Raw genomic sequence first — 27,064 nt, 5'->3', positions numbered from 1 at the left:
TAAAAGCCTAAATGATGACAACAGTATCAGGAACTTTCCAACCAACCACGAGAAGAGGAAGAGCAAAATGTTGGTCCCCTGGTGCATTAATCCAGCTGCGGGTCCAATCCATTGATATGATAACTGATTTTATCAGTATGGCAACCAGATGACTTTCTGTTAATCAGTCCATTTAAATACGTCAGAGATAATTCAGCGTACAAACATGCTAACATAAGGTAGGAAATAAAATGGCAGGGTTGTCATTAGTTACCACAAACCTCACTCTGTTTTTTAGTTGAGAAAACACTTTTGTGATTGGTTGGTTTCCACTGGATGAGGTGATACAAATAAAGCAACAACATTCAAATCAATAGTGATGACAGACTTCAGGCAGTCTGCCTCACAGTTGGACTCGATTGTTTGGGGGATGATAGTGCAGGTTCTTTGACTTCAATTTGAAACACATTCAAGTTGAAGTATTAATATTAAAACCTCAACTATTTCAATTTCTAAATCTCACATGAGAAAGAATGGGGAACTGCAAGCTAATGTGAATGTTTAAATGTGCCAAAAAAAAAAAAAAACAAAAAACAAAAAACAAAAACCCTGCCCACATGTCTGTAAAATTTTTTATCAAAGTTTATAACTGACAACTGTGAAACTCTTGTGCTTGCAAATGTGTCATTTCTGTGTACAGTATTGTTGACTGTTATTTCACATTTGTTGTCTTTTTCTGCTTTGATTTCTTTTTCAGAGACTAAAAAATTATTATATCCAATCAATGTGTCCAAATGAAAAATGTATGAGCCCAATATCTAAAAATGATGGAAACCTAAATGTCAAAAAATACAAATTGCTCAGTTTTATTTTCTCTTCTACAGTATCATTCAATTTGAGCAATATACAAAACCAGTTTTTAATTTTCAGTATGAAGTGCTTCAAAACACATCGGTAGATGTTTCGACAAAAGACTTAAAAAACGTCTATGATGGAGAAGCTGGGTTTCTCTGCAGGGTTGTGGACCTCTATTCACCTGTGAAATGTTACATATCATTTCATCTCACAAAAAGTGATTAAACACATTGAACACAAACTGGAAGTCTCAAAGTCCAGCAAATTTTTCTCCTTCTCCACTGTATCAACATTAGCTGGGAAACAGACTTTTTGCGTTGCAACCTATCACTGCAACATCACTCGCTATACATTTGTAACACTCTTGAATTAAAACAGTGATATTGTGAAATCAGGAGATTCCTTTTGGCTGCACAGCTAAGGTCTGTGATGATGTGGGCTTTGCACAGAAGGGAAAGACCACCTGTATGTTGAGAGGGTGGCCTAAAGGCCAGCAGTATCTCACAGTCTGATCAGGCCTGTGTCGCAAGTCTCTCAATGATTCTCCTGTAGTCCTCCACAACAACCTGATAACTCTTCTCCAGCTCCTCATGCTGCGTCTGAGTGTCCATCTGACCCATGTGGGACACCAGCTCCTCTGGCCGCAGGCACTTCCTCATCTTTGTCAGCTCCCTCTGATTTTTCTGCAAAACATTAACAGTGAGGTTCAGTTTGGTGATTTCTTGACAGTACAAGAACCTGCTCATCAACATGAGCAGCTGAGAAATGTGAGCTTTTTCCACATTCACATTTTTTTTTATTAGAAAGATTGTGTTGTCATCACTACAGAAACACAAAATTTGAGGGGTATTGTATAAGCCAACAATCATCACTCTTAATCACATGAGGTCTAATCATTAAAACTCAAGAAAATTAATTGGATAAAATTTTTTCTACACTCAGTCTCATAGACCACCTCACAGTTTTAACATGTGCTTATTGGTTATTGTTTTTAAAACATGTAATATTTTACGTTAATTATATGGTTATGTTTGTCAATCAAAATTTCAAAAGCATTTACTAATACTTAGATAGGTAATGAGTCAATTAAACATTTTAGTGAGAACAAAGCTGAATGTGTTGCAAATATGAAATAAAATTATGGTAGTAATTGAAGTAAAGCTTTAATTTCTTTAGTGTTTTTTTAAAATAGCGTTTTGCCAATGCGTGAATCAATACGTTTTGGTCAAGTGTATGTATACACTTTTGATTAATTAATCCATCTTGAGTAAAAGAATCACTTATAAAAACAAATGATATTGCGCAGAAGGATGAGGATATAGACCAGTCAGTGTTCCTTGCACAGAAACAGACTAGATTATATATGTTATATCTTATGTTATTGATCTTTGAATGTATTTGTTGATAATGAATGGAAATATATTTTCATGTAAACTAAATATTTCTTTTGTTGTCATTTGTCATGGAAACAGGAATCTTAAAGGTTCTAGACACAGGCAGACAAATAGACATTCATTCATTCAGTGCGATGTGCTGCTTGCATGCATATGCATGCAGGCATGGTCGGTGGGGAATTGGGGGAAAGAGCTGAAATGTATAATCTCCCTCACATTCAGAGTGGAGACCTCTGCCATTCAACTAACTATGCACTAAATCTCCTCAGGGAAGGAAAAACAGTCTGCATCTGGCCACCAGATCTTTCCTTGCCACTCTCCTCAAGAATTCCCACTTACCTCTTCCCCACACAGGTCTTTTCTATGTCAGATTCTGCCTTTTCTGAGACATGTGGTTACACTGCTGACAGCAAAGTCTCTAGTCACTGGCATGCAAAGTGTCAGTGAGTAGTGAGAAAAATATAAAATGTCACAAGCAAATAGGATGTAAAGTCTTATTCTGGTGCACAAGGATCAAGCTAGTACTTCTAACAGTCAAGCTTGTTCCAACACCACAGAAGCTGATATCTGTTCATCAGGCTCAAGTCACTCTATATCTCTGAAACTCAAACAAAAGCTGCCCAGAAAAACATGAGATAATACCACAAAGTGATTTGATGAAATTGCACAGTTTTCCTGATAAAGTTCAGAATGTAATGGCAGTAGTAATACCACAGAACTCTCAATACTAGCCGCTTTTTGAAAAACTGCTCAACACTTTCATGAAAATTATTTCTCCCAAAGAAATGCAAATCCTAACTAATGACTTGTGTCTGAATAGAAAAAAGCTCCAGCAGCAGCAAAACCACAGATTCCTGGTGCGCCCTATTGTGGCTGTGACAATATGGCACTAATAATCTATCAGTTTTCATCGGACTAGAGATCAATTTTTCCGCCGTTTTACAAAGGTTTTATAATAAAAATGACATTATGGAGCTGTAAGCCAATCACATTCATTCTGTACTGGAGCTATTTTGCTTCCTAACTTGAACAGTTGTAATTTTATGCAAATAAAAAGGTCGATGACTGCACACAAGAAACTTGTTTGACAGCAACACAGACAGGTTGACATTCAGATTTATTTGAAAAGATCGTGAAACTCAGTCTGCATACAGACCCTCTATCCTCTCCACATTGACGTGCAACATATACCACACTGAAGCTGTGACAAATAAAATCTCACCCTGTATGGTCCAAACAGCCTCTTCTTCACCTCCAGACGGTACTCTCTAGCTTTTTCTTTATCACTCATGTCTGTGGCTCTCAGACGCAGAATTTCATACACTCTCCTTGCGTGTTTCTGTAAAAGAAGGTGGAAAAACCAAATAATTTTTTGTGCAATTCTACTCTTTGTATTATGTAATGTTTAAGCCTCAACAGAGCATAACTGGCTTCTCAGCACAGTGCTTACAAGAAGTCAAACTATTCTGGGCCTGTGGTAAACCAAACATCAATGAATCTATGCCAAGAAGAACACAGATTTATGAAAAAACAATATTCTGTCCATTTACGTCAGATATTCTGGACTAAATGAGCTAAAACAGAATCAAAGAGTATTTGGGGCAGAGCAATAAACAGCAGTTGCTAAACAACTCAGTTTTACCAAATGACAAGGTGTGAATTCATCTCAGCATATATATAAACCGGAAAAATTACGCAACATGATTACTGCAATAAATAAAAATACTGCATTATATACTACAGTGAGTCAAAGAGCTAATCACAACTGCTCCTACAAATCTACAGTCTCTCTGAAGCTTTAAAGGTTCTTGGTATTGCACCTTCAACTTAATCAACAATCACTGAGTAACTATTCAAATCATTAATGGCAAAATTTCCCAGTTCCAAATTTTTTAATTTGAGGATTAAAAAAAAATAATAAAATAAAATAGGTCGCCGTTTTTTAGTTTTTTAAATTATGGTTTTTGAAAATTTGGGCAGACTTGACTCGCAATTGCAATTTGAGCTCTGGAAATAATGACAAGTTTTTTTCCACCATTTTATGATTTATTTATAGACAGAACTATAACAAACAGCACCTTGTTGATTTTCAACTTGTCTTGTGCCTCTTTGATCATGTCAGCTGAGAAGCCGAGGGGCAGTTTGTCCACAGCAAAAGATGGCAGGCCTTGACAGAGTTTTACCAACACATAGTCCCTCAGTTTCACGTAGTTCTCAGAAGGATCTTCCGCTGGAAACATATCAGAATACAATTAAAATGACTCAACAGCTGGACTTTCTGAAAAGACACATATGATTCTTAAATGTTATTGTGCGCAGTTTGCATACTTGTGTGTTGGGTCGCAAAGAATTTTGTGCCTACCAAAAAATGTGCTTCAATTATTTAAAACATTTTCAAGAAGTTAGTTGAGAAGTTGTTTGACGACAATGAAAAGGAAGCAGGTATGCCTCTTTAGTATTCATCCTCTGTCTCTATGAAAAGCAACTATTTCGATCCAACTAGTTTCAATAGAGCCTCAGCACATTCTGGCATACATGCCAGGCCACCAAATTAACTCACCCCCTGGATCCACCAACTGCTGAGAAAAATAATTTAAACTGCTCGTAGGTGACACAAGGATTTTAGATTGAAAGTTTACCCACGCCTACTTCAACAAAGTAAATGGCAAGCCCCTCCACAAAAAAGCAAGCAAACAAACAAACAAAAAGCCCAAAAACTGACACTCACCTGTGATGTCTTGTACCTTGGGCAGGCTGCAATAAAATCTGTGCACTGCCTCCAGAAGCTGAGCTCCATGACCCTCTCCTTGGAACGGAGGCAGGATCAACATTTGGCTGTTTAGTTAAAGGGCAGAGGAGATGCAAACATAAACCAAATGAGGAAACAGGTTTGTTCAAGACCACTCAGATAACCAAATTTAAGAGAACCAAGAAGTAATCTGAGTGTTAGCAGAAAGCCTGATTTTCTGCCTGAAGGCAGAAAATAATAGAATGTTACACTGATCCATCAATGAATCAAATCAAATCACATCAAAAGCTTATCTATAAAGTTGTTTTCACATACAAATCACTCTGGTTTAGCAATGAAACAAAATCTGGTTGAATAGTTGGCTATATAAGCCAGTAATTTGGGCTCTTTGGGAAGAGGATAAAGAAATGTATAATTTTCCACTCCTTTTTCATACAAAAGAATAGGAAGGCACGTGCTGCCCCAGCAATTACCTTACACGTGGTCGGGTTTTGTCTGGGTACACGTAGTAATTATAAACTGTCATGTAACCAACAGTTGCGTAGAGAGTCTCCCCATCTTTATTGTACTTTTCAAATCTGCAGATAAAACACAAAGGCAAACAGGTCAATTACAGGCACACTCCCATCCAGTGACCATTTTAGCCTCTCTGTTCCCATGCCCACCCTTCACCCCCCAACGTCAGCATGTTAGAGCAGCCAGGCCCCGATTGGTACACCTGCTACAACCTGAATACATTATGCACTTAATTGGAGTACTACAACTAAGAGGAAGAGAAGGGGTTGGAGGAGGGACTGAGCTCCTCCAAATCACTTCAGTCCATTTTCCCCATTGTCAGTATTAATAGGTGCCAGGGTAAAGAAAACACTGGCAGAGGCTCTTTTTACTGTTAAGACATTGTTCAGTGTTTCAAAAGACAACAGTATTCAATTCAGCTCTTGCCCCTGAAAAATCTGAAAAGGGCTTTTGGTACAAAGGAAGCTCTTGCCTGATCAACAATTCTCCTATGGGGGAAATATAATCAAACTGGCCTGGTAATTGGTCACAAGCGCCGCAAAGGGGGGCTTTGTTTTTCAATGACACAATAAAGGCTTTGGCATAGGGGTGGGTGAAAAAGGAGTGGTGGGGGGGGTTTTGATGTCAATTAAGAAGGGCACTCACACAAGAAAGAAGTCCCAACGATCGTCGTCAGCATCGATGAAACTAGCAGTCTCTATGAACCACATGAGGAAGGTCTGCAGGCGCTCATGGTACTCTTGGAATCCCGGACAGGTAATATCAGCCTGGGGGACATGGAGCCAAAAGAGGTATTTGAGATTATTTAGTTAAATCTCACCCCTGCCATCTGATAACCAATGACTACAAAATGTTGATAGTTAATAATAAACTCTAAAATGCTTCCTGAATTGCTTGGGGTATGCAGTAAATGATTTTCATACCTTGTGAATCTGGTATGTGAGTTCTCCTGCCTCCTCGCTGTGGACTGTGTATGTATGAAGCAGGGTGCCGAAGGGCTTGAAATTGGCCTCCTTCTCCAGCAGTGAAATGAAGTCATCAGTATTGCATGTGAACCCAGCAGGCACAATTTCTCGGATCTTCCCTTCAACATCATCAGGCTGGATAAAAATATGAATGAATTTAGCAGAACAGCAAACAGACATGGATGATAAAAGAAAATATAGTCTATATTTGTGGGACACGTGTATAGAAATGTGACCAGTAATGTATTGTCAAGCAAATATTTTTTTTTTACTTGTTGAAAAAAAAATATTTATATATAAATAAATAAATAAATAATAATAATAATAATAATAGTAGTAAAAAATACTGTTGTAAAAAACAAACAAAAGACAAAAAAAACAATAATCCAACACTGCAATACTAGAAGCATACATGTTTTGTGTCAATGAAAAGAAAACCATTAGGCAATTAAAACTGTCAGCTGAGCAGAGACCACAGCAGCACCCTCTGTGGTGAAAAGACCACTTAAATCAGTACATTTACTACTTATGTTAAGTCATGAATATGTGATGAAGTTGCCACAATAAACGCATTTCTGCTTCTCACTGAGAAATAAAATCTTATGAATTGATCTCAACTTAACAAACCTTTGGGCATCCATAATAGAGGCCTCTCCTCTAATCCTGCCAAGTGAACCCAATCAAATGAATTTGCCCCTGCATTTTCAAAGAGCCTCAGAGACAAAGAGGCCCTACCCTTGGACTTTTTACTCAGTGCAACATGTGGTTAGTTCAGCTGTAATGTTTGCATTGTATCCATTTCCAGAAGGATTGACATGAGAACACTTTGCTAAGCAGCCCTTTCACACCATTTACATGTGTGATGGCCATTATGTCGGCACAGAGACCCTTGCTGCTCAGCATTGAAAACTGGGAAATGAAGAAGGTCTGAGCAAAATGCACTACAAAAGGCTAATACAACATACTGCTAATTCCCCGCTTTCAGACATCAGCTAATATCTAACTGGAAGTAATGCACCTGCAGCTGAATGCCTCTTAACCATTGTAATTGTTCAGCCACATTTCTGAGGAACAAGGAGCATACTTAAAAGGCCATGGACAAACAAGTCCCTTTATCCGAGGCACTCTCCAACATACTAGACACTAAATTGCACAGCCTTCCAGAATAGATGCCTTAGTTTGTCATGAATATAACTTAACAATCTACATTTAGAACATTTTCTTAATGTCTTTGATTTCTAACAATAAGCACAAAGGCAGGACAAACTATCTAATTTGTTGTGTTGTTATTTCATCTTTTTAATCCTTTTCTCCATAGATGCTACTACATTCAGTATTCACAGTAAACTTTATGTTTTATTATTTTATGAGTATTAATTTAAGCATTTGAAGAACATTTATGTTTACATATATTATATTATATTATACACAATCATTTTACTGCCCATGTACACAAAGAGTGTGACAGTAATGTGAGTGTTTTCCATTAAAAGTCCAGTAATACGTCTTTTTTGGCTGGTTTAAAGGGGAGAAGGTGATTTTTGATGAGAGTCTTGTACCAAAGTGGCAGCTGCATAAACTCCATCTCTACCTCCCCTCGTCTCCTGATCTCTTCTGTCACCAGCTGCACCGCACCCCGACTGTCCACATGCACTCAGAGACAAACACTCTTCAGATGTAGCCTGAACACTGCTCTTCCGCTCACTCTCTACCTCTACACCAGCTGCACTCAAACCCTTAACAAGGTGAACACTCAGGGGTCAACGCTGAACACTTAGCAGTGGCACACAGGGACAGGAAGCCAGCCATCACGTTTCAGTTTGAATATAAGCTTCAAACTATGTTCCCTAAAAGTCTAATGACTCTCTTTAGGTTTAAAAGCAGTGAATGTGTTGCCATGGTATCTTAAATTTTTTTGGAGATGCCAGAGATTAAAGCAATCCTCAACAGTGCTATGTGAAGGAACCATCGCTGTTTTACGGGATTCATACATTGAAAGCATCTGCAAAAACACCCTGAACTGTTGAGTTCAGAGGTCACATCACTGCTCCAACTTCCACCAGTTGAAGGCCACATTGTCCAGTATGGGACCCCCTGCTGTCTCCAGAGAGGACAGATGTCCTAGAGTTGAATCATCTGACCTCAATGGGGGCCTTGGCTAATTCTTGTACTCATTCTGCACGTTGGCCTCATTGACGACTTCAGAAAATATTCAAAGCAGCCAGTGGCCTTTTGTGAAGTTTCAGAGGAGGAGAGTATTTCACTTTACTGTCCGTTTTGTCCAAATACTTGCTGTTGATATGCTAATTTCTAGTTTGGCAATTACTGAGAGGAAGAAAGTTACATACACAATGAGCAGTCTCTCAGAGAAAGACTGAAGCCAACAATGGCGTCAATACCTGACTGATTCATTAACTAATTAATCGCTACATAAGCTTGATGTCTTTTTAAAACACTGAATCTAAATCTATTGAAAATCAGTTTACAGATATTCACCTGCAAAGATTTAGATAATCAATGGCCTGAGCAGCAGTTCCTTCTTGCAAATGTATATACAAGATACCCAACTGTGTCACATTACTCCTCCTGCTGAATCAATCACACAAACCTCAGAAAATCAATGTCTCATGTTGGACCTCACGTACAAAACTGCTTAAAGCCCTTGTCTTCCGACAGGGAGGAGTAGGATTAGTGTACTGACATGGGGGCCACGTTGAGATGAGATTTACTCTAACAAAACTGGAGATTTCACACACAAATAATGTCACCACCAAGAGAGGTTCTGAGTTACTTTAGTGAGTGAAGAGACAAGAAACCGCCACTAAACAAACACAAAAGAGGTTTATCTATTCCACTTAAAAACTAATTCATCACACAATTCTTATCTTAAAATTATGGCAGCAACCACTCAGTAAAGCTTCCTAATGTTTGTCTATCAAAGTCACAGTTTGATACACTAACCTTCTTCTCATCTATTCATCTATTGTGCTTTATTTTGATGTGTTGTTACAGATTTGAAACATGTTTGGCAAATAAAACAAAATCCTTGTAATTCTCACTTTAGCCATTGTTTGGTATCACTTCTTACAAAAGCACAACACCAGAAATTATATTTTCTCATCTACACTTATAGTACAACAACTGTCCCTGATTACCATTTTTTTGAGGATGAGTTACAGTGGAGGCAGGTAGGCTGTTTAGCAGTGATCTACAGGATGTCGATCTTCTGATTTTTAGCCTATTCTCAATTACATAATAGCAGTGGACTAAGTATTAGACACACCTCATTGCAATACAATGAGCACCAGCCAACAAACTGATCGATTCCAAGCAATACCACACTAAAGCAATTTCAACAAAACCTGAACATTAGAACCTTCACAGAGGTAGATTTTCTGCAGGGTTGTTGCACTATACTGTGTTAGTTTTAGGCGTTCATTTTTTCTGCATACGTGTAGTACTTGGTTTTTATGAAATGTTACATTTTGAGTATGGTTTTCAAAAAGCTCAATTTAGTCTGTCAGCCATGACATCCAGTTGCCCATAGACCTGATGATAGCCCCATCACCGATGCCTTCCTCGAACAAACAACATGCTCAAGAAAAACAACAGATATGCCATTTTTTCCCTGTTCCTTTAATGACCGACCTCACAGCACTCAAAAATTTGTCTTACATACCCCCACACTGTGGTTGTTCCTCATACTTTGAACAAACAAATGACTTTTTACATGTAGCAAACCTAGCCTTCCACTGTATTCTAGATGTCAACCACTGGAAGAATGAAAATATAAGATTCATCCACTATGCTGCTGCAGTTTGCTCAGGCAGTTCCTAAGTAAAATATGTTGATCTTTAGTTGGTGGTGTGCTCGCCTATTTTGGTTTTAAATAAAAATCGTTAGTTGCTCAGTTGTGACATCTCAGAGAGAGGCGACTGAATAGGACTTGATTTAAAGATTTAAATCACCTTTGAGGCTCATTTGGTTTCAGTTTAATGATCCTTGATCATTTAAAATACATAACTATAAGACTACTCCATAATATATTATAATTAACCATCACTGACAAAATACTATCAATATTAAGAAAGAGATATTAATGTCTTACCTCCACACAATCGAACGTCTCTGTAACTTTTGAGGAGTATTTCACTTTGAAGAGGGTGCTCAGGTTTCCAGCAGTGTAGAACAATTGTATTTGAAGACCCTTGTATCCAAAAGCAACCTCACTGCAAACAACATTCGTAAAGCTATTAGAAACTATTGTGGAGTTATTCTTCTTTTAAACATTCCTTTAAAACTAGGACAGTAATAGCAAAGGACAAACAATAAAATAGCTGGATTTTATAATGGTCAAAGATCTGGCCATTTCCCTGTGTTGTATTGTTTCTTTCACCCTCACATCACTGGCAGTTTATAGCAAAATAGACTTCATCATTATGCAATTGTATGACTGAGCTTTACTAACAATTTCTCTTGCTAAAAATAATTAATGACAGAATTGCTAAGTTGCCTTCAGGATGATTGCAGCTAGTGCAAAACAGGTGTTACTGCCAACAATTTAGAGTTGCTCAGGATCAATAGTAATGCTGCTCTTGTGTACAATATTCGGAGGCAAAAATAACATGCAAGACAGGCTAACATAGTTGGCTTAGAATATTTTTATCAGCCAATTGCTAATGGCACTCTGCTGATCTCAGTGCAACTCAACACCATTCTCTAACATCATGAAAATACCAAATGAATGAATACGTTTTGGGCAAATATTTGGACACTGCAAAACCACATAGTTTGTCACTCACACATGTGGGATTAGTTTGGTGGGCACTCTGGTTACGGTGATCAATTAACTGTCTAATAGACCAGTGGCACATTTTGGGGAATGTGTTTATAAAGCTTCCTCACACATTCACAAACTTGAGTTACTGAGGTTTACAACGATTTCTTCATTTATTAAGGTAACTTTAGATTTATTTGTGAGCATCACTAAACAGGATCAAACATCTCCTTGACCCTAATTTGAAACACTGGAAAGAGGAAAAGCAAAAATCAAACTAATGTTTGAAGTTAGCTAAAGATAGTGTATCTTTGCTATCACAGACACAATTTAGTATCATCTACCAATAACCCAAATTTAAATACCATCAAAACCCACCAACACAAAGTGGTCTCAGGTAAAGCATTCACCCACTTATTCACTCAGCTAAAAGGCCAAGAAATGTACTGGTTGCATCTGGATCCTAATAACTGTACTAGCATTGTTCAAGAAAATGCATACTTAAGATTTTTTTGCACACCGATTCGTTTAAGTCTTATTGTCTTATTAACACATAACCATAACCCTAAGAGGTAATGATGAAACCAGAAAATACTCACTCGTCTCCAAAAATTTGGTGGCTGTACTCTGGGTGGAATGTAGTGCCATCATCTTCAACATCCTCCGGAAAACGAACTGAGGAGAAAACATGATTAAATTAAAGCAAACAAGACACGGTTATTGGATATAAATATATAAAAAATGCCATATATACACATTTACAAAACATATAAAAAAGGAAAAAAAACAAACAAACAAAACATACCAAGCTTCAAGCAGATTGCTTCATTGGTGTCACACTTGTATTCAGCCAGTTTTTTCTCCATGGTATTCACTCCTGAAGAGACAGCAGCAACACTGGTTGTTTAGTTTGTTTAACCCTGATTTCTGTTCTCCATTTCATTTTAGGAATTGAGCTGCAATGACTAGCCAATAAATCATTCATTGACTAATCAGTCATTACACAATGTTTTCATAATCACATAGTGTTATTCAAACTAAAATTGCCGACATTTGCAGTTTCCATTTTCTCTACTGTAAAGACTTAAAAAATATATATATTTCAAACATTTTAAATACAAAAAATAGCTGCATAAAAGAATCCATAGGCTATGATCGATAATGAGAGCAATCACTGTGTTCAGCTCTACAGGAGAGTTTAACTGTCTATCCATGGTCACTTCAATTTCAGCAGTCAAACCATTTATGCCTAAAGTATAAGAAATTAACACAACAGTGAACTCCAACTTAATTTATCTAGCAACTGACATTGCTTTGAAAGAGAAAAATAAATTCATGAAAAACTCTTCATGAAAAAAACAGGAAGCCTGTTATTCTGTGGTTTAACTAAGAAAAACTTTCAACTAATGTTCAACTAATCTCTTGCAAAATGTTAATCTAATCTTATTTTGGGAAATACACATGAACTCTGCCACAATCCCATGATCAGAAATACCGAGACGCTAGCTATCATCAGGAATCAGGAATGGGAAGAAAGAGCAGTACATGGATCTGATGATGGCCTTCAGTGAATTAAATGACAAGAACTGCCTCCTTCTAAGCACATCAAAGAGATAGTCATTGACTTTGTAAGGGTACGCTTATAAAGATTTAGGTGTGCACCTGGGCAATGAACAGGACTATCCCTTAAATATGGATGGAATCAATGCTGACCCCCGCCCATGCAGCTCAAGTCCTCTGACGACTGCAGTGAAACCCTGCATAATGGTTTTTGACAGTGGAGGCAAATGTCTTTTCCACACTGCTATCTGCTGGGGAGTCAACATATCATACATGAACACAGAGAAAGCTGCCATAAATCGCAGGCTCACTTGGGACTGTTGTATAGAGATGCAGGACATCTGCGACAATACAAACCACCATCTCTGACATCTGGCAGTCCAGACAAACAGCTGCATCAGCGGCTATTGTCTCCTCTGAGTGTGCTCCAAGTTCAGGAGATCCTTTGTTCCCACTGGCATCACACTGAACAATGCCTCAGCCAAAGGAAGTGCCTCATAACATAAACTAAATACGGACTACATATTTAGTATTTAGAGCTACTGGACAATTTAATTGTACCATTGGATACAGGATCAATTCCTCTATGTTTGACTTATTGCATACGATATTTATCAATCTTTGCAGCTCTACTGTCATTTCAAAATATACAAAAGAAAACACAAGCAACTCAAGCTGAATTAGCACAGCACGACCTCGTTTATCAGAAGTTTTAGTTTCATGAAACCCATCTGTGCTCTCCACGGTGCAGCCCAGAGGTGGAGGTCTTTCTGACGAGGAGAACAGGAACTCTATTTAAAACCTCCTCATCCCGAGTACTTCCTCTGTGCTTTGGCCATGTTAGCTGCTCCGTGGGGACGAGCGGCTAACGGGGATATTAAAAGTCAGGATGCTTTTCTGCCAACCGTAAATATTTATCACAATGGACGAACAAGTGTGCTCAAACTGTCAAGCCACGTTTCCTACAGATTGGTTAACAGCAGGTGTGAGCGAGTTGACACTATGTTGTGTGGGAAACCGCGAAAGAAAAACAAAACAGGTACAAATGTTAACACGGTGTTAGACACACTCTGCCATGACAGCCTGATAACACACGACTGTCGTTAGCAGGCAGGCCCCCGCTGCTAGCTAGCTTAGCTCGCTATGTTTTGAACAGCGCATTAGGCGATTTAAAACAGCAGCGCACCTAAAACCGGAGTTAGCTCTCACTGTGGGTGAATCGGCACTGTAACACAGACAGGACATTTGGGGCATGAACGCATTTAGCCACTTACCCGCCATTTCTGCACTCTCTGTTGTGCCGAGCTCTGTTGTCCCAAAAGACCCGCGGAATGGAAACGACTTCCGGGTCCTTGTGTTTCCGTGGAAACAGGATGTAGTTTTTTTTTTTTTTTTTTAAGGTTCTCCAGGACTGTCAAAAACATTTTGTTTACAATATGTAAACTAATTTAAATGTGATTTTAGCAGAGAAATACGTCATACTTAATACACTACTGTCTCTAACTCTATACATTTTATGTTTAATATTAATTAGTGATAACGTGGTCCCTAAAAGAAAACATAAAACCATTGTGTTGTGTCATGGTGTTAGGCCAGGTCACTGGGCGATATTAGTTAAAATATCTGCGCATGTAAGTCATGTTTATGAACTATGTAAATAATTTTAACAGTGTTTGACTGTACTGCTACATGATTTCATTCATTTAACAGGTTTCTGGGCTCTAATGAGCAAAAACCCCCATTACAGACACGGGTAAGATCTAAAATGAAAATTTCCCATGCAGTGTTTCTGTACTAAGATGAGCACAGCTCTTGGTAATAGTCACTTTATGCTATGTCAAAGCAGTAATTTACTATGTTTTACAATTACCTATTTTTTTAGATATGGTGAAATTAAACAAATTTAAAGATACCTCATATTTGGATATATTAGTGAGTGAAAAGAGAGACATGTTGCTCAGAAACTGGTAAGGTTAGACGAGAGGAATATCTCAATAAAATTAAAAGAAATGGACTTGAACATCCCCTCTGAACATCCCCCTGAGCCTGGTGGTGCTGTACTGTGCTATCATCCCAGCCTCAGCTATTCTGTACTCCAGGTGCACCAATGAATGACCTAGCCAGTCAAGTTTAAGCCACTGTAATTTTACCTCTACTACACTGCCAGCACTAGATTATCCCTTTCCTGAAAAACACCATACCTTTTACAATCCTTAGGTAACAAATTGTGTCTGCATGGAGGCTGAACATGCTGCTTGATCTCTGAACTTGACAACAGTTGCTCAAACTTTTTTTTTTTTTCTGGCAATGCAGGGAATGTGAAGAGCCACTGGTAAAAGGAAAAAACACAATGTGAAAATTTTCTTGCTTTTTTTTTTTTTTTTTTTTTTAAATAAGACATTTCAGAGTCCGTGTCTGAATTGAACTTGAATGTTACATGCAGTGATGGAGCAGTGTAGGCATTAATCACATGGCTGGTGGTTTGATACTCAGCAGCTCTTTGAGAAAGACACTGAACATCTGTGAAAATCTGGACAAAAATGTCTGCCAGATGAATGTTTTATCTGTAATGAGAGACAGTCAACACAAAAATGACATGCTGTCACATCCATGTGAAGTCATTCACAAGTAGCATTTTGTAGTACTGTACACCTATACCATTTGAAGCAAATATAAGTAAAAAAAATACATTTACTCAGAAGGGCTCATATGAAAACTGTAATAAGAAGTATGGCTTATAGTTAGACCAATAATGATGCAGTCAATCTTCTCTCATCACTGTAGATTGAATGTAATGCCTTATGTTTTTGTTTGTAGTAAACGTTTTTGTTGTCCCAGATATCACTTTTGATTTTTATAAACTTTTCATGAATTTCTTTTTATCAATTTCTCATAAGTTCACATATTTATTCCATGAAATGACGCATTGGTATTTTGAAAAACAAATGATATTCGTCAATGATCATAATAATAATAATAATAGTTGCTGTCCTTGCTGTCTTACACATTAAATTGTTTTCTAAAGCTAATAGAGCTCTTCGTTTCTCACACACAGCACATCGTTTACATTTTGCTGTAGTTCACATTAAACATGATTTGTTGTTTTGCATGTTACTGCATGTGTGCACCAGTGCATTGCTGCAAATCACACTGCATGTGTTCCTCCATATGTTAGTGTGAACCCTGTGTGTGTGTGCATTGTGTGCACCAGTGTATTGCTGCAAATCACACTGCATGTGTTCCTCCATATGTTAGTGTGAACCCTGTGTGTGTGTGCATTGTGTGCACCAGTGTATTGCTGCAAATCACACTGCATGTGTTCCTCCATATGTTAGTGTGTGTGTGTGTGCACTGTGTGCAGGCTGCATCCCGGCAGATCTGTGCTCGGTGTCCTCGGCTGACCTGAGCCAAGCAGGAAATGCTGAGCAACTTTTCTCGTACCCCGGGACTGCTCCTCAGCAGACAGAAAAGGGCAATTCTTGTCTAAATATACGTCGGTGTCCGTCCTGTCATGCCCGCTGTCGCTCCGATGCCCAGCGCCTGCGCCGCTCCTCTCCAGCTGACGTCACACCCAGCATGGCGGTCAAGGTGACTCCGTCAATATTTCTTATCGCTTGTTAATTTTAAAGGCTGTAAAGGGGCTGAGATGGAGCTGCTGTCGGATACGGAGGGCAGCTCGTCCGGGCGGACGCGTGGGTTTTTACATGTTTACGTCTAAAATTTCGGCGGAGCCTGCCTTTATTTTAATCCTGCATCTCCTCTGCATCTCTGCCGGCCTTGCAGACGGCTGTGATTTCTTTGCCATTCAGAGACTTTTGGCTTGGTTTTCTGATGCTGTCTGAGAGGATCACTGCAGCAGCACCGGTATTTTCAGAGGCGTTTCACAGCCGTCTGGGATCGATCCTGCTGAGCCGCCTGCGTTAAAAAACCCAAATCAAAAATCAAAGCCAAACAGTGACAGCCTGGACTTAATGTTTATCGATAGACTGCTTAAACGTTTAGCCTGCTGAAGTGTCAACATAATCATGATGTCCTGACTGTGATCTTCTTCATAGCTAATTTCAACTTGTGTGTTATAGGTGCAAGCGACAAAAAGAGGCGACCCCCATGACTTGAAGGCTATTTTTCTGAAGGTAAGACTGAGAGAAAGCAAAAACATTTGGAATGCCAATACACCCATACAGACAGTGTACATTAAGAAGGCCACTAACATTCAGCAGTCAGGGGGTAGTTTCTGAGCGCTGTCCTATGGGATACATAGTTCAGGAAAGGTCACACAAATGCTTTGACTAATTTTGGATCAGCTTCAACAGAGACCCCCCCCCCCACACCACCACCATCCCCTTTGACCTCTGTGTGTGTGTGTGTGTGTGCGTTTGATCATCAGCTTTTCACTGAATATCTCATCAGGCTCTATCCATTGCCTTTTAAAGAGAACAAATCTGCGGAATGAGTGAACAAGTCTGTTTAGAAAGGTCTTGTTTTCAGTGTAAACCTGTACCTGAAAATAGGGGCTGTGAGCTACCATTTACCTTATGCCCCCCCCTTTGCACACACTCCCACACACACACACACACACGCACACACATATCTCTTGACTCCACTAAAAGAGGGCTGTGTAATTTGTGATGCATATTCAGGTGGAAGAGTTAATTACTGGAAGCTCGTTCTGACTGCCTGTATAATTTGATTAAGAACTACTTGAGGCCTACTGTGAGGGTGAATGGATACACAATGATGTGATGGTGAAATGTGGCAATAAATTGCTCGGAATTAATATTTTCACTTAAAACATTAATTCACCAGAGTGCATTGAGTTGTAGCCCTGAAAACACTTGGTGTGAAGGTCTCCTCCCACACTCCTTCTCTGTTTATCTCATGGTCTGTCTATCTGAGCTTGGCTTAGGTCCACAAGTGTGGCCTTTCTGTTGCCAGTTCATGTGGCGCTTGTGTTTCCAGAGCTATCTCTGTTCCAACTTGAAATCCAACCAAGCTCTAAAAATGACCTTATGTTTTAAAGCCTGACTGGGATCTCAGGTTTAGCACACGGCGAAAGCCATGCTTGTGTTGCATGTGGAATCACATAGCAACACTTCCAAGGGTATGGTCTTACACAATAGAGATTTTCCTGTACTATTTATACCACGGTACCGCGTTAGGACGTGTGGTCTGTAGTTGTCAGAGACTCCGAGGTGTGTGATTTCTGGGTTTTCGTTTTATTTCATTAGACAAGCCATGTGTGACTATATTGTATGATATAACCAACATACGGCATTTGAGAAACTTTTAACCACGTTGTTCACCCACATTTTTAGTAGTGGTGGCCTAAAGCTTAGATAAGTGGGCTTCTGATTGGAAAGTCCTATTTCAGACCTCAGCAGGTTGGATAAATTTGGGTGCAGAAATTGAAAGAGAGCCACTTAATCATTCCTGAGGTGTCCTTGAGTAATAGCTTGAACCACGAGATGCTCCACTGGAGTTCTTCAGCAACCAATAGGTTTCACTGAGCGGCTTTCAGGTAAGAATATGTGTGAGCGTGGACGATTTGTACTTCCCTGAACAATATGCATCATTGTATGTAATGTGGGTCAGATATATTGCTTTCTAAATGTGACTGTGCATCTCTTTTATCTGACAGTCAGATTCATATGGTTGTCTGCCCTGCTTGAAGTCAATGGATGGCAACAATTTGAGAGAGACTGCTGCTTTTTATCACTTTTTTAGCATGATGGGATGCAGCAGTATAGCACTGTCTACATTAAAAATACCACGTAGGGCCGAAAAGCTTAGGGCCATGTCCTAGTATTAAAAAGTGAACACAAATATATTATAGTCAAAAAGAACAGAGTAAGAGACATTGTACAGGGACTAATATTTGTTCAATTGCCACCTTTTCCTTGTTGTTTACTGCTCTCACTGTATTCTCTCACGTTATTTTCTTTCAATACAGCCAATGAATCTAAGTTCGCATGTGAATACATATTGAAACCGCATTGTTTACAGCTCCGTCTGTGTTTCCTTTGCAGTATGCCAGTGTGGTGGAAGATGGAGAGCATTACATGACCCCCAGGGACTTTGTACAGAACTACCTTGGTCTGCACACACAGCCTCAACATAATCCCAAAACTGTGGAGCTGATAGCTGGAGTGGCTGACACCACTAAAGATGGGTGAGTGCCTGCAGTGATGCTGGTGAGGTTTCCGTTAGAGTTATGTTGCAATATGTTAATTTTGCATTTTATTCTTGTTCATGTCTGTATTTCCCAGAGAAATGTTTCATACGTTGTAGCTTTTATCCCATTGTTGCTTTGTTTATTAAAAAATATTTCTGTGCTGTGTACACTTATTCAACTTGTCCTGAGAGCAATGCAAATTACAAGTGAAACTGTAGATTATAAACTGTCAGCACAATATCATAGCACATGAATGGCAGTTATGACACAAAGACAACACGCGTGTCAGTATTAACTGACAGACATGCACAACAATTCTTTATTAGCTGCTACATGAGGGTTACGGTGTGTTAAAAATGCTCGTGTATACTTATGTTAACTTGTTATTTGTTCTGTGCCTGTAACATTATTATGCCAATAAAGTAACTAGAACTGTCTAAAATTGGAAATTGTTGCTGGAATCATGAACTTCCATCCATTTAGTTCCAACAGCATTTAGGTTTGAATTACAACGAAGCAAACTATGCACTCCTGTTTCACAAGGTTCTTACTGTACCTTCAATTCAACAAAGGCAGCAAAAGCAATTAACCGTAAGGCCAATTTGATACCTCTGTATTATTGTTTTTCTTTTGCCTGTTTTATTTGCACATTGAAAATTCTGTAGATTCAGCGGGAGTAGTGCAAAATCATGTGTAGCAGGTGCCAATAGGTCCGTTAATGAATAACACTCACAGTGTGCAGTGAATAGCTGTCTTCACTGCACACTGCACATTTTTCATTTAAAAATCCACTGATAAGATAAGCTAAAATATATCTGAATTACCCGATCACAGGTGCAGATACACTCCCCTTATAATACAGCAGTTACACCTGTGAATGTGTCTTGCACACCTTTCTTTGTTGGTTTAAACGTGACCTTCAAAGTTGACTGTTAATTAATGACGTGATTATAAGATAATAAAATCATATAAAAATAAAATCATAATATATAAAAAGCTACTTTGGATGGATGAAACATCCTCTGAAAAAAATGGAAATGAAAAGTTCAAAAAATTCCATTACTGCAGCAAAAAGTCTATTTAATGACGAAGGTCATGGGATATGATCAAAAAGCTGCAGAACAGCTATTAACTGCTGTTTCCAATGGCAAGGGTGAACCTTGAACGGCAGCTAAAAAAATGATTTAGCGTTACCTCACTGCTCTGAAAATCATCTTGTATATTCTCATTCTTCATGTCAATTCAACTGGCAGGTCAGATTGTGATGTTATTGCTTTTATAATTTTGTAAAACAGAACATATATGTTGAGAAAGCCCTTTTTCTTTCTTGCCCAAACAGACTGATCTCATTCCAGGAGTTTCTGGCCTTTGAATCAGTACTATGTGCCCCGGATGCTCTGTTCATAGTTGCCTTTCAGTTCTTTGACAAGACTGGCACAGGGAATATCTCATTTGGTATGTACATGGTGCTTAATCTCAGCATGCTGGTATGGGCGTCAAATTCCATCTTAACTACGGGAGACTAGGCATGATGTTGCAGAGTGTAGTTGTAATATTGTTACACATCTGTCTGACTAAACGTGTTGACATCATGGATAATGCAAAGTATAAAGATGCTTCTTCTTTTCATTTCAATGAATGGAACAGTAATAGAAATGATGATAGGAATATAAAAAAAATGCCTGTAAGACAGAGTGTTCAAGGTGAGTGTGACATACTGTAACATGTACTATTATTACTAAAAGCATGTTGTCAATAAATGTAGCAGCCACATTTTTTTTTCTTGCCCTTTTGGAGCCTACAAACTATTGTATATGCCAGGAGCTTGTATTTTTAAAGCCTTATCCCAAGGCAAGGCAGCAAGTCAGCTGTGTGGAACATCACATTATAAACAGCTCCATCTGACAAGAAGAGAAATGAATCCAGCATGTCATAAATCAAGAGATGCAGAGTCATACAAAGGAGCTGCAACTATGCTTTCTTCTGTGCAATGGGCCTCCATAAAGGTGACTGAAATTGAGAGTAGTGCTTATAGAGAAAATTTCCTGGATGGACTCAAAACCGTCAGAATGTAAAAGGCAAAGGACTGTCAAACAGCCCATTCAGCTGCACAGTCCAAATGGACTCTTTCCTCTACTTTAATGAGGTTCTCGACAAATGGAATGAGGATGTGAGACGGACCTTGCAGTGTGCATCTTGCATGTTTTTCCCTCTGTCCCTTGATATTGCTCACTCATGCCTCTCTTCCAGAGAATGTACGTGACATCTTCAGCCAGACCACAGTTCATCACCACATTCCCTTCAACTGGGACTGTGAGTTCATCAGGCTACACTTCGGCCATGAAAGAAACAAGAATCTCAGCTATACCGAGTTCACCCAGTTTTTGCAGGTATACGTTTTGTGTCACAGAAAAAGCACCAGTCCTGCGTTTAGTAAATGAGCTTATTAGTTTTTTTTTCTCACCCAGAACAGATGGAAGGAGAAGATATAGCAGTCAGTCCCAAGTCTTTATGGTGAACGTGTTGCGGTTGGTTAGCGCAGTTTACCAAAGACTGACTCGTATACCTTTTATATTTAGGCACCTCTTCATGTAAACAAAACATGATACGCAACAAAACATACCACCAACACATAATAATTACAGAAAGTATGTAGTATCTAAATGTAAAATCATTCATACTGTGGGGACACTTTCATTATCCTACTTAGTGGCAATGAGGTGAAGTTGACTAAATGCTCTATATGATCAGCTCAAATGGTGGCGTTGTGGTTGGATGTAGCGTTCTGACTGCTGCATCTCCTGGGGTTGCTGAGGTGGTTTGCGGTAGCTCAGTGTCTCACTGAGACACTTAATGTTCTTGTTTTGCTTTATTGGTCGCTGCCTGTATATCAATAAGAGTTCTGCAGCAGCAGTACAGAGCAATACCCTGTTTGGAGTGGAGGGCTGTGGTCTTAGGCAGAAACTGGGTGGTCCAAGAATTAGACCTGTGGCTGTGGCTCCACTGCAGTGTGGGATCACTCAGAGCAGTTTGTGGTTCATCATACTTGACTCGGGCTTCCCACTGCTACACCAAAGACCCTTTTGTCTTTGGGATTTAATTTAACTCCACCATTGTTATTGCCTTGTTTTTCTGTCAGATCCAAGCACATTTCATTTCTTCTGACTGAGTTTTGATTAAACTACGAAGTAGCACACTTCGATATGGACTTGAGTTATAAACAGTCTTGGTTCTGCCACCTTGTGGTTGTTGCAGCATCTGGCTGGACTTGAAACTTCAGTCAAGGCATATAAAGCAGAATATTTTTAAGCTTGCTAAGTATGATGTGCTGTGAGACGACAGCATATCGTCAGAGGTTTTTAACAATATAATCAACAACCTTTTGAGAATTAATCTCCAGCAACAGTTTACTTATTAGTTTATCAGAACCAGGGTAAAGATGAAGTAACAGCTGAATATTACAGTCACATTGATCTGTGATCCGTTGGTTATATGCGATAAGCCCTAACAGCAGACACTGACCTGGGGTCAGCCTTCCTCTGCATCCTCTCCTGATTGTGTGCTTGTCATATTGAATCATCTTCCTGTGGACACACCTGCCGACTGTCTCACCAGCTGCTTGGTTCGGCTCGGGGCTCAGACTTCTCAGGACATGTTTTCAATTAGTCTCCTGAGAGGCAGTGGTGATTAGAAAAGCCAGTGTCTGACACTGTCACATCTGATGAGTTTCACTTCTCTCCAACGATGACATTATTCTCTCTTCCTGAGATTTGTTACACCTCTCACTTGTAATGCGATGCTCCTCGTCACAGGAGCAAACTTTTTTATTCTTTTGCCAGCTAACAGTTTGTGTGTGTGTGTGCGTGCGTGTGTTGTTGTTGTTGTTGTTTTTTTTTTTTTTTTTTTCCTTTCCTGTGTTGTGTAACTGCAGGAGCTGCAGTTGGAGCACGCACGCCAGGCTTTTGCACAAAAAGACAAGAACAAAAGTGGCACCATCACCGCCATGGATTTCAGTGATATCATGGCCACGATCAGGCACCACATGCTGACTCCATTTGTAGAGGAGAATCTTGTTTCAGTAAGTTGCAGAAAAAATCCTAGCTGTTAAATATTTAAAAGCACAAAAGATCAAGATTCAGCTGCTGTACTTGGGTAGCAGTCTTAATAATGTATTTTCCAAAGAACTGCTGTCCTTTGGGAAGATAAAAAAATACATCCAAATAATCTCATGCCCTACAGTTCAGGTCGAGTCACTAATTGATGAGATGTTATTGTCTTTTTTTTAGGCTGCAGGAGGCACAACCTCCCACATGGTGAGCTTCTCCTACTTCAATGCCTTCAACGCCCTTCTCAACAACATGGAGCTAGTTCGCAAGGTTTACAGCACCCTTGCCAGCACACAGAGAGACACACTTGTTACCAAAGGTACACCTGAGACACTGGAGAGGGTCCTTCTGACATCATAGAAATTGTCATGTGGGTATTTTAATGTGTAGCTGTGCGATCACATTTTAACTTTCTTGACAGAGTGGTGTGAGTGAACACACAGGGAACATTTACTCTAGCACTAAATTACAAAGGTAAATGAACATTTATAATCCAGTAATGAGCTCACCCTGTAACCTGTAACTGATAGCTGCACTGTCAGTCACATCTGCTCCTAATTGTATTTTCCATAGAGATTCAAGCTGTAGACTCTTTCTTTATTTTCTATCCATAGTGTTTTCTCCCTGTAAAGCTAAGACTGCGGACAAATAGTATTTGCAAATAATAAGTTTGTATTGTAAAACATGTCTGATGGAATTGTATGGAGCAATTATCCAAATGAGCTGTCAGTCACAGAAAATTATATCATTACGCTAATTCAGATGAGAGACAAAAGCTTCTAACCAAAGGTTGGACCGGACACGAAAGTCTTTGTGGGCGAAGTGAATAAGCGACTCTTTTCCTCCCTTCAATAACTTGTCAGTTTACTTTGAGAAAGGCCGCCTGATGGTAAGCGGGCTTCTCAACAGAACTGAATATAAACTGAATATGTGGCGCGCATGACGAATTACACAAGATGTACTGCAGGGCACGGAGGTAAAGCACATTACAGAACTGTACTGATTACAAAGACATAATATCAACAAGACAAGCAAGAAACTGTATTTGCAAATACTATCTAATACCAGTCGTACATTCCTACCTATGAAGCCAACCTCTGTCTTCAGTTTGACCTTACAGTGGCTGAAGTCCTGTTCTTCTCTTTGCTGTATTGTAGAGGAGTTTGTTCGTGCTGCCAATAAGTTTGGTCAAATCACTCCAATGGAGATTGACATCCTGTACCAGCTCTCTGGTCTTCACTCACACTCTGGGTAAGACTCAGACTTTCCCTGGTTTTACACTGTGGAGCCTGTCTGTGCTTCAGCAAACATATTTTACCTACAGGAACATTTGAAATTAATATCATGTAGAAAAAAGATGAACCGATTGCTGCTGCTGGCCTTCAACAACTTCTAGACTACACTGTATAAAGAATTTCAGGGACAAAGCTGCATTCAAATTTCACAAAATAGGCCAAATTAGATTTTTCCTTCTGTAATTACGTGTATTAAAAACAAGAAATCGTTTTTCCAGCCAATAATATTTTTTTGATCTATTAAAACAAAAATGTTTGTCAGTTTTTGTCATTTTGTCAAACTGTATTTGGGTTCCTGGCAGCTTGTGATTGTTCTGAAAAACAAATGACTTGTATGTGGGCTAAGGCCAGTTTAAAAACTTCTACACAAAGAAATGAATTTCTAAACAGTCGGGTTTACTTTTTCCATCGATTTAGTCACTTGTGTAGGTTCTGCTGCTGTTCCCCTAATTCAATAGTGTATTCAAAACATTTACACAAAACTGGGCTGTTGTTGTTGTTTTTTTTTTTTATTCCACCATGAATGGAAGAAGTATGTTACAGGTCTGTTTATGGGCTGTAAAGATACAGTTATTGCTCATTCGGTTTAACAACAGTTGCTCCAGTGGCTGATTTACAAGACAAACATAAAACATGAAGACAGACTTTATGAAGCGTCAGGCCAGTGGGGAATATTTGAGTCTCAAACACAGAGCAAGCTTTCATTTACTCATTGGGGCCATTGGCACTCATCCAGCTTTGTTTGTCTGTGGTTTATATACGCTTAAATTAAAGTTGCTGTAACTTCAAGTTATAAGCCAGTAAAAGGTCTGTGGAAAATCTTACATCATTGGATACCACTCACAGTAGATGCAGGGCTCTCCGCTTTTTCCTGGCCTAACTCCCTCCCTCCCTCCCCTGCTGTGTGTTAGGCGGCTGAACCTTACAGACATTGAGAGGATAGCCCCACTGGAGGAAGGAGCCATGCCTTACCACCTAGCAGAGGCCCAGAGACAGGTAGCCTGATTGACTCCTCTAATACACTTCACATCCTTGTGCCTTTTATCAAAGTCTTTTCCTCTTCTCCCTTTGCTTCCTTCTCAGAAAGGAGCAAAAAAAAAAAAAAAAAAAGAATGTTAAGCCACTGAATTAGCAGAGTGCCCATGTTTTTCTTCCCTTGTGAAGTACTGACTTAAACTCGCAGATAAAAGTACACCAATTATAGCTATAGAAGGGGAATGGATTGTTGCGTTGCACCTCCCCATGAAAGGCTCTCCCCATTTTATTCAGTATAGGAGCACATATGTATCAGCCACAATTACACATCTGAGAAGCTAATAAGAGGCTTTTATCAGTGTGAGTCTTGAGGAGTTTTAGGAGCCTTTAGCAAAGTCTGCTAATGGCAGAAGGAGAGTAGGAATCAAGGTGGATGTGGGAGCACAAAATAGTTCCTGCCTCTGCAGGATAACAGGGCTCTATCTCACGCTTTGGTCAGAGATTTTAGGCCACTCATGCTCCTGGGACTCATGCTCAGAGGTCTGGAATTTGATTCCTGTGAGGCTAGGGGCTGCAATTCTCAGGCCTGCCCTTGAGTGGAAGTAGGCTAATTGTTTAAACCCTTTGATCAAGACCTCAATCTTGTTAGCATGCAACCCATGGTGGAAGCATCTGGGAAGTGGAAAACAGTGATCTGCTCTGCTCCCTTCTCATCTGGTCTGGGAGAAGTTACTCACCACATCAACCTGAACGCACACATATTTTAACAGAATCTCACTCTGACTGCGCAGTATTCCTGTAGATACTTATCTGTAACCAAAAAAGGGTTGTGGGGCTAATCTGTTTCCCTGCACCAAAGTGACAAGAAAACATCAAAGATCGATTTAGAGATCAAGTGGATAAGAGAAAATTCATACTTTGTTGCAAAAATAAATGAAGACCTTTAACCTTTAACCTTGTGAGCATGTGTGGAAAACTCAGCTGCATGTTCACATGGTCATTTACTGTATCAGAGCTGGTCTGTCTGTGACATTTAATACTGAATGAACCAAACTATATATGACATGTCCACATTCCATCGGCTTCCTCCATGAACACACTATAGCATTTTTCTTTCCACAATGTATCTGGTTCACTATAGTTTAATAGCCGGCCGATTCTCGGTTAGTGTTCTGATCCCCCCCGTCTTTCTTCAGATTAATTTGACCACTGGTGTCTCTTTCTTCCATACAGCACGGACATGAAGCGTCTCGGCCCATCTGGCTCCAGGCTGCAGAGTCTGCCTACAGGTTTACTCTGGGCTCAATCGCTGGAGGTGAGTGACATGTCTGCCGCGGAGCCCCCAGCCAGCCGGAGGGGTAACTTTAGCCGGCCAGACTGGCGCTCCTAGGCCCCGGGGCCGGTCATTGTGCTTCTGCGGAAAGGGGCAGTGATATGAGGCTCCGGCATTGTGCTGCCGTGCCATCGGTGGCTCCAGGCTGTCGTTGGAGTCGGAGCTTTGGAATGACACAAATCTTCCGGAACCGCACTCTCTGGAATCTCTGCCTAATTACACTGGAAGGAACGGATACAAGGAAGCCCTGACATGACTGCCCCTCAGACGGGAACACCCTCTGACTCTGAGTGTGTGTGTGTGTGTGTGTGTGTGTGTGGGTGGGTGTGTGCTCTCGCCAAACACAAAAACTTATCAATTCCCATGTAAGAATAATCTGCCTTTCTTT

General features: G+C 39.6%; 2 protein-coding genes across 4 annotated transcripts in view; one reads left to right on the top strand and one right to left on the bottom strand.

Moving 5' to 3' along the window:
• Positions 1-593: 593 nt before the first annotated feature.
• hat1 (histone acetyltransferase 1) lies at positions 594-14,152 on the bottom strand. Its single transcript, XM_029530737.1, has 11 exons — positions 14,070-14,152; positions 12,041-12,112; positions 11,835-11,910; positions 10,567-10,687; positions 6,417-6,593; positions 6,139-6,260; positions 5,451-5,555; positions 4,957-5,063; positions 4,307-4,458; positions 3,451-3,567; positions 594-1,517 (listed from the first exon to the last, which is right to left on the bottom strand). The coding sequence occupies exons 1-11, from the start codon at positions 14,074-14,076 to the stop codon at positions 1,347-1,349; spliced, it is 1,227 nt and encodes a 408-aa protein (XP_029386597.1). The 5' UTR covers positions 14,077-14,152; the 3' UTR covers positions 594-1,346.
• A 2,146-nt stretch (positions 14,153-16,298) lies between these two features.
• Positions 16,299-27,064, top strand: part of LOC115061446 (calcium-binding mitochondrial carrier protein Aralar1) — an 18,277-nt gene continuing 7,511 nt past the window's right edge. The window contains exons 1-10 of one of the 3 annotated variants that reach the window (XM_029529761.1): positions 16,299-16,383; positions 16,875-16,928; positions 18,822-18,964; positions 20,307-20,422; positions 21,218-21,357; positions 22,899-23,045; positions 23,254-23,392; positions 24,231-24,324; positions 25,280-25,364; positions 26,577-26,658. In XM_029529761.1, coding sequence (XP_029385621.1) covers positions 16,372-16,383; positions 16,875-16,928; positions 18,822-18,964; positions 20,307-20,422; positions 21,218-21,357; positions 22,899-23,045; positions 23,254-23,392; positions 24,231-24,324; positions 25,280-25,364; positions 26,577-26,658 — 1,012 coding nt within the window. In that variant the 5' untranslated portion in view covers positions 16,299-16,371. Of the gene's footprint in view, positions 16,384-16,518; positions 16,660-16,874; positions 16,929-18,821; positions 18,965-20,306; positions 20,423-21,217; positions 21,358-22,898; positions 23,046-23,253; positions 23,393-24,230; positions 24,325-25,279; positions 25,368-26,576; positions 26,659-27,064 lie in introns of those variants that run through there. The other 2 variants (XM_029529762.1, XM_029529760.1) reach the window with 2 other exon arrangements.

The sequence above is a fragment of the Echeneis naucrates genome, chromosome 21 (assembly GCF_900963305.1).
Source record: "Echeneis naucrates chromosome 21, fEcheNa1.1, whole genome shotgun sequence".
Lineage (NCBI taxonomy): Eukaryota > Metazoa > Chordata > Actinopteri > Carangiformes > Echeneidae > Echeneis > Echeneis naucrates.
The sequence above is the reverse complement of the archived record's forward strand: the minus strand, read 5'-3'. Positions and strand labels throughout refer to the sequence as shown.

What these genes read in the sequence shown, in the direction of transcription:
- hat1 (XM_029530737.1), bottom strand. An exon ending in CACCAAATTTTTGGAGACGA is followed by an intron (nt 10,688 to 11,834) that starts GTGAGTATTTTC and finishes TGTTGTTTGCAG; the next exon opens with TGAGGTTGCTTTTGGATACA. An exon ending in AGACGTTCGATTGTGTGGAG is followed by an intron (nt 6,594 to 10,566) that starts GTAAGACATTAA and finishes ATTTTTATCCAG; the next exon opens with CCTGATGATGTTGAAGGGAA.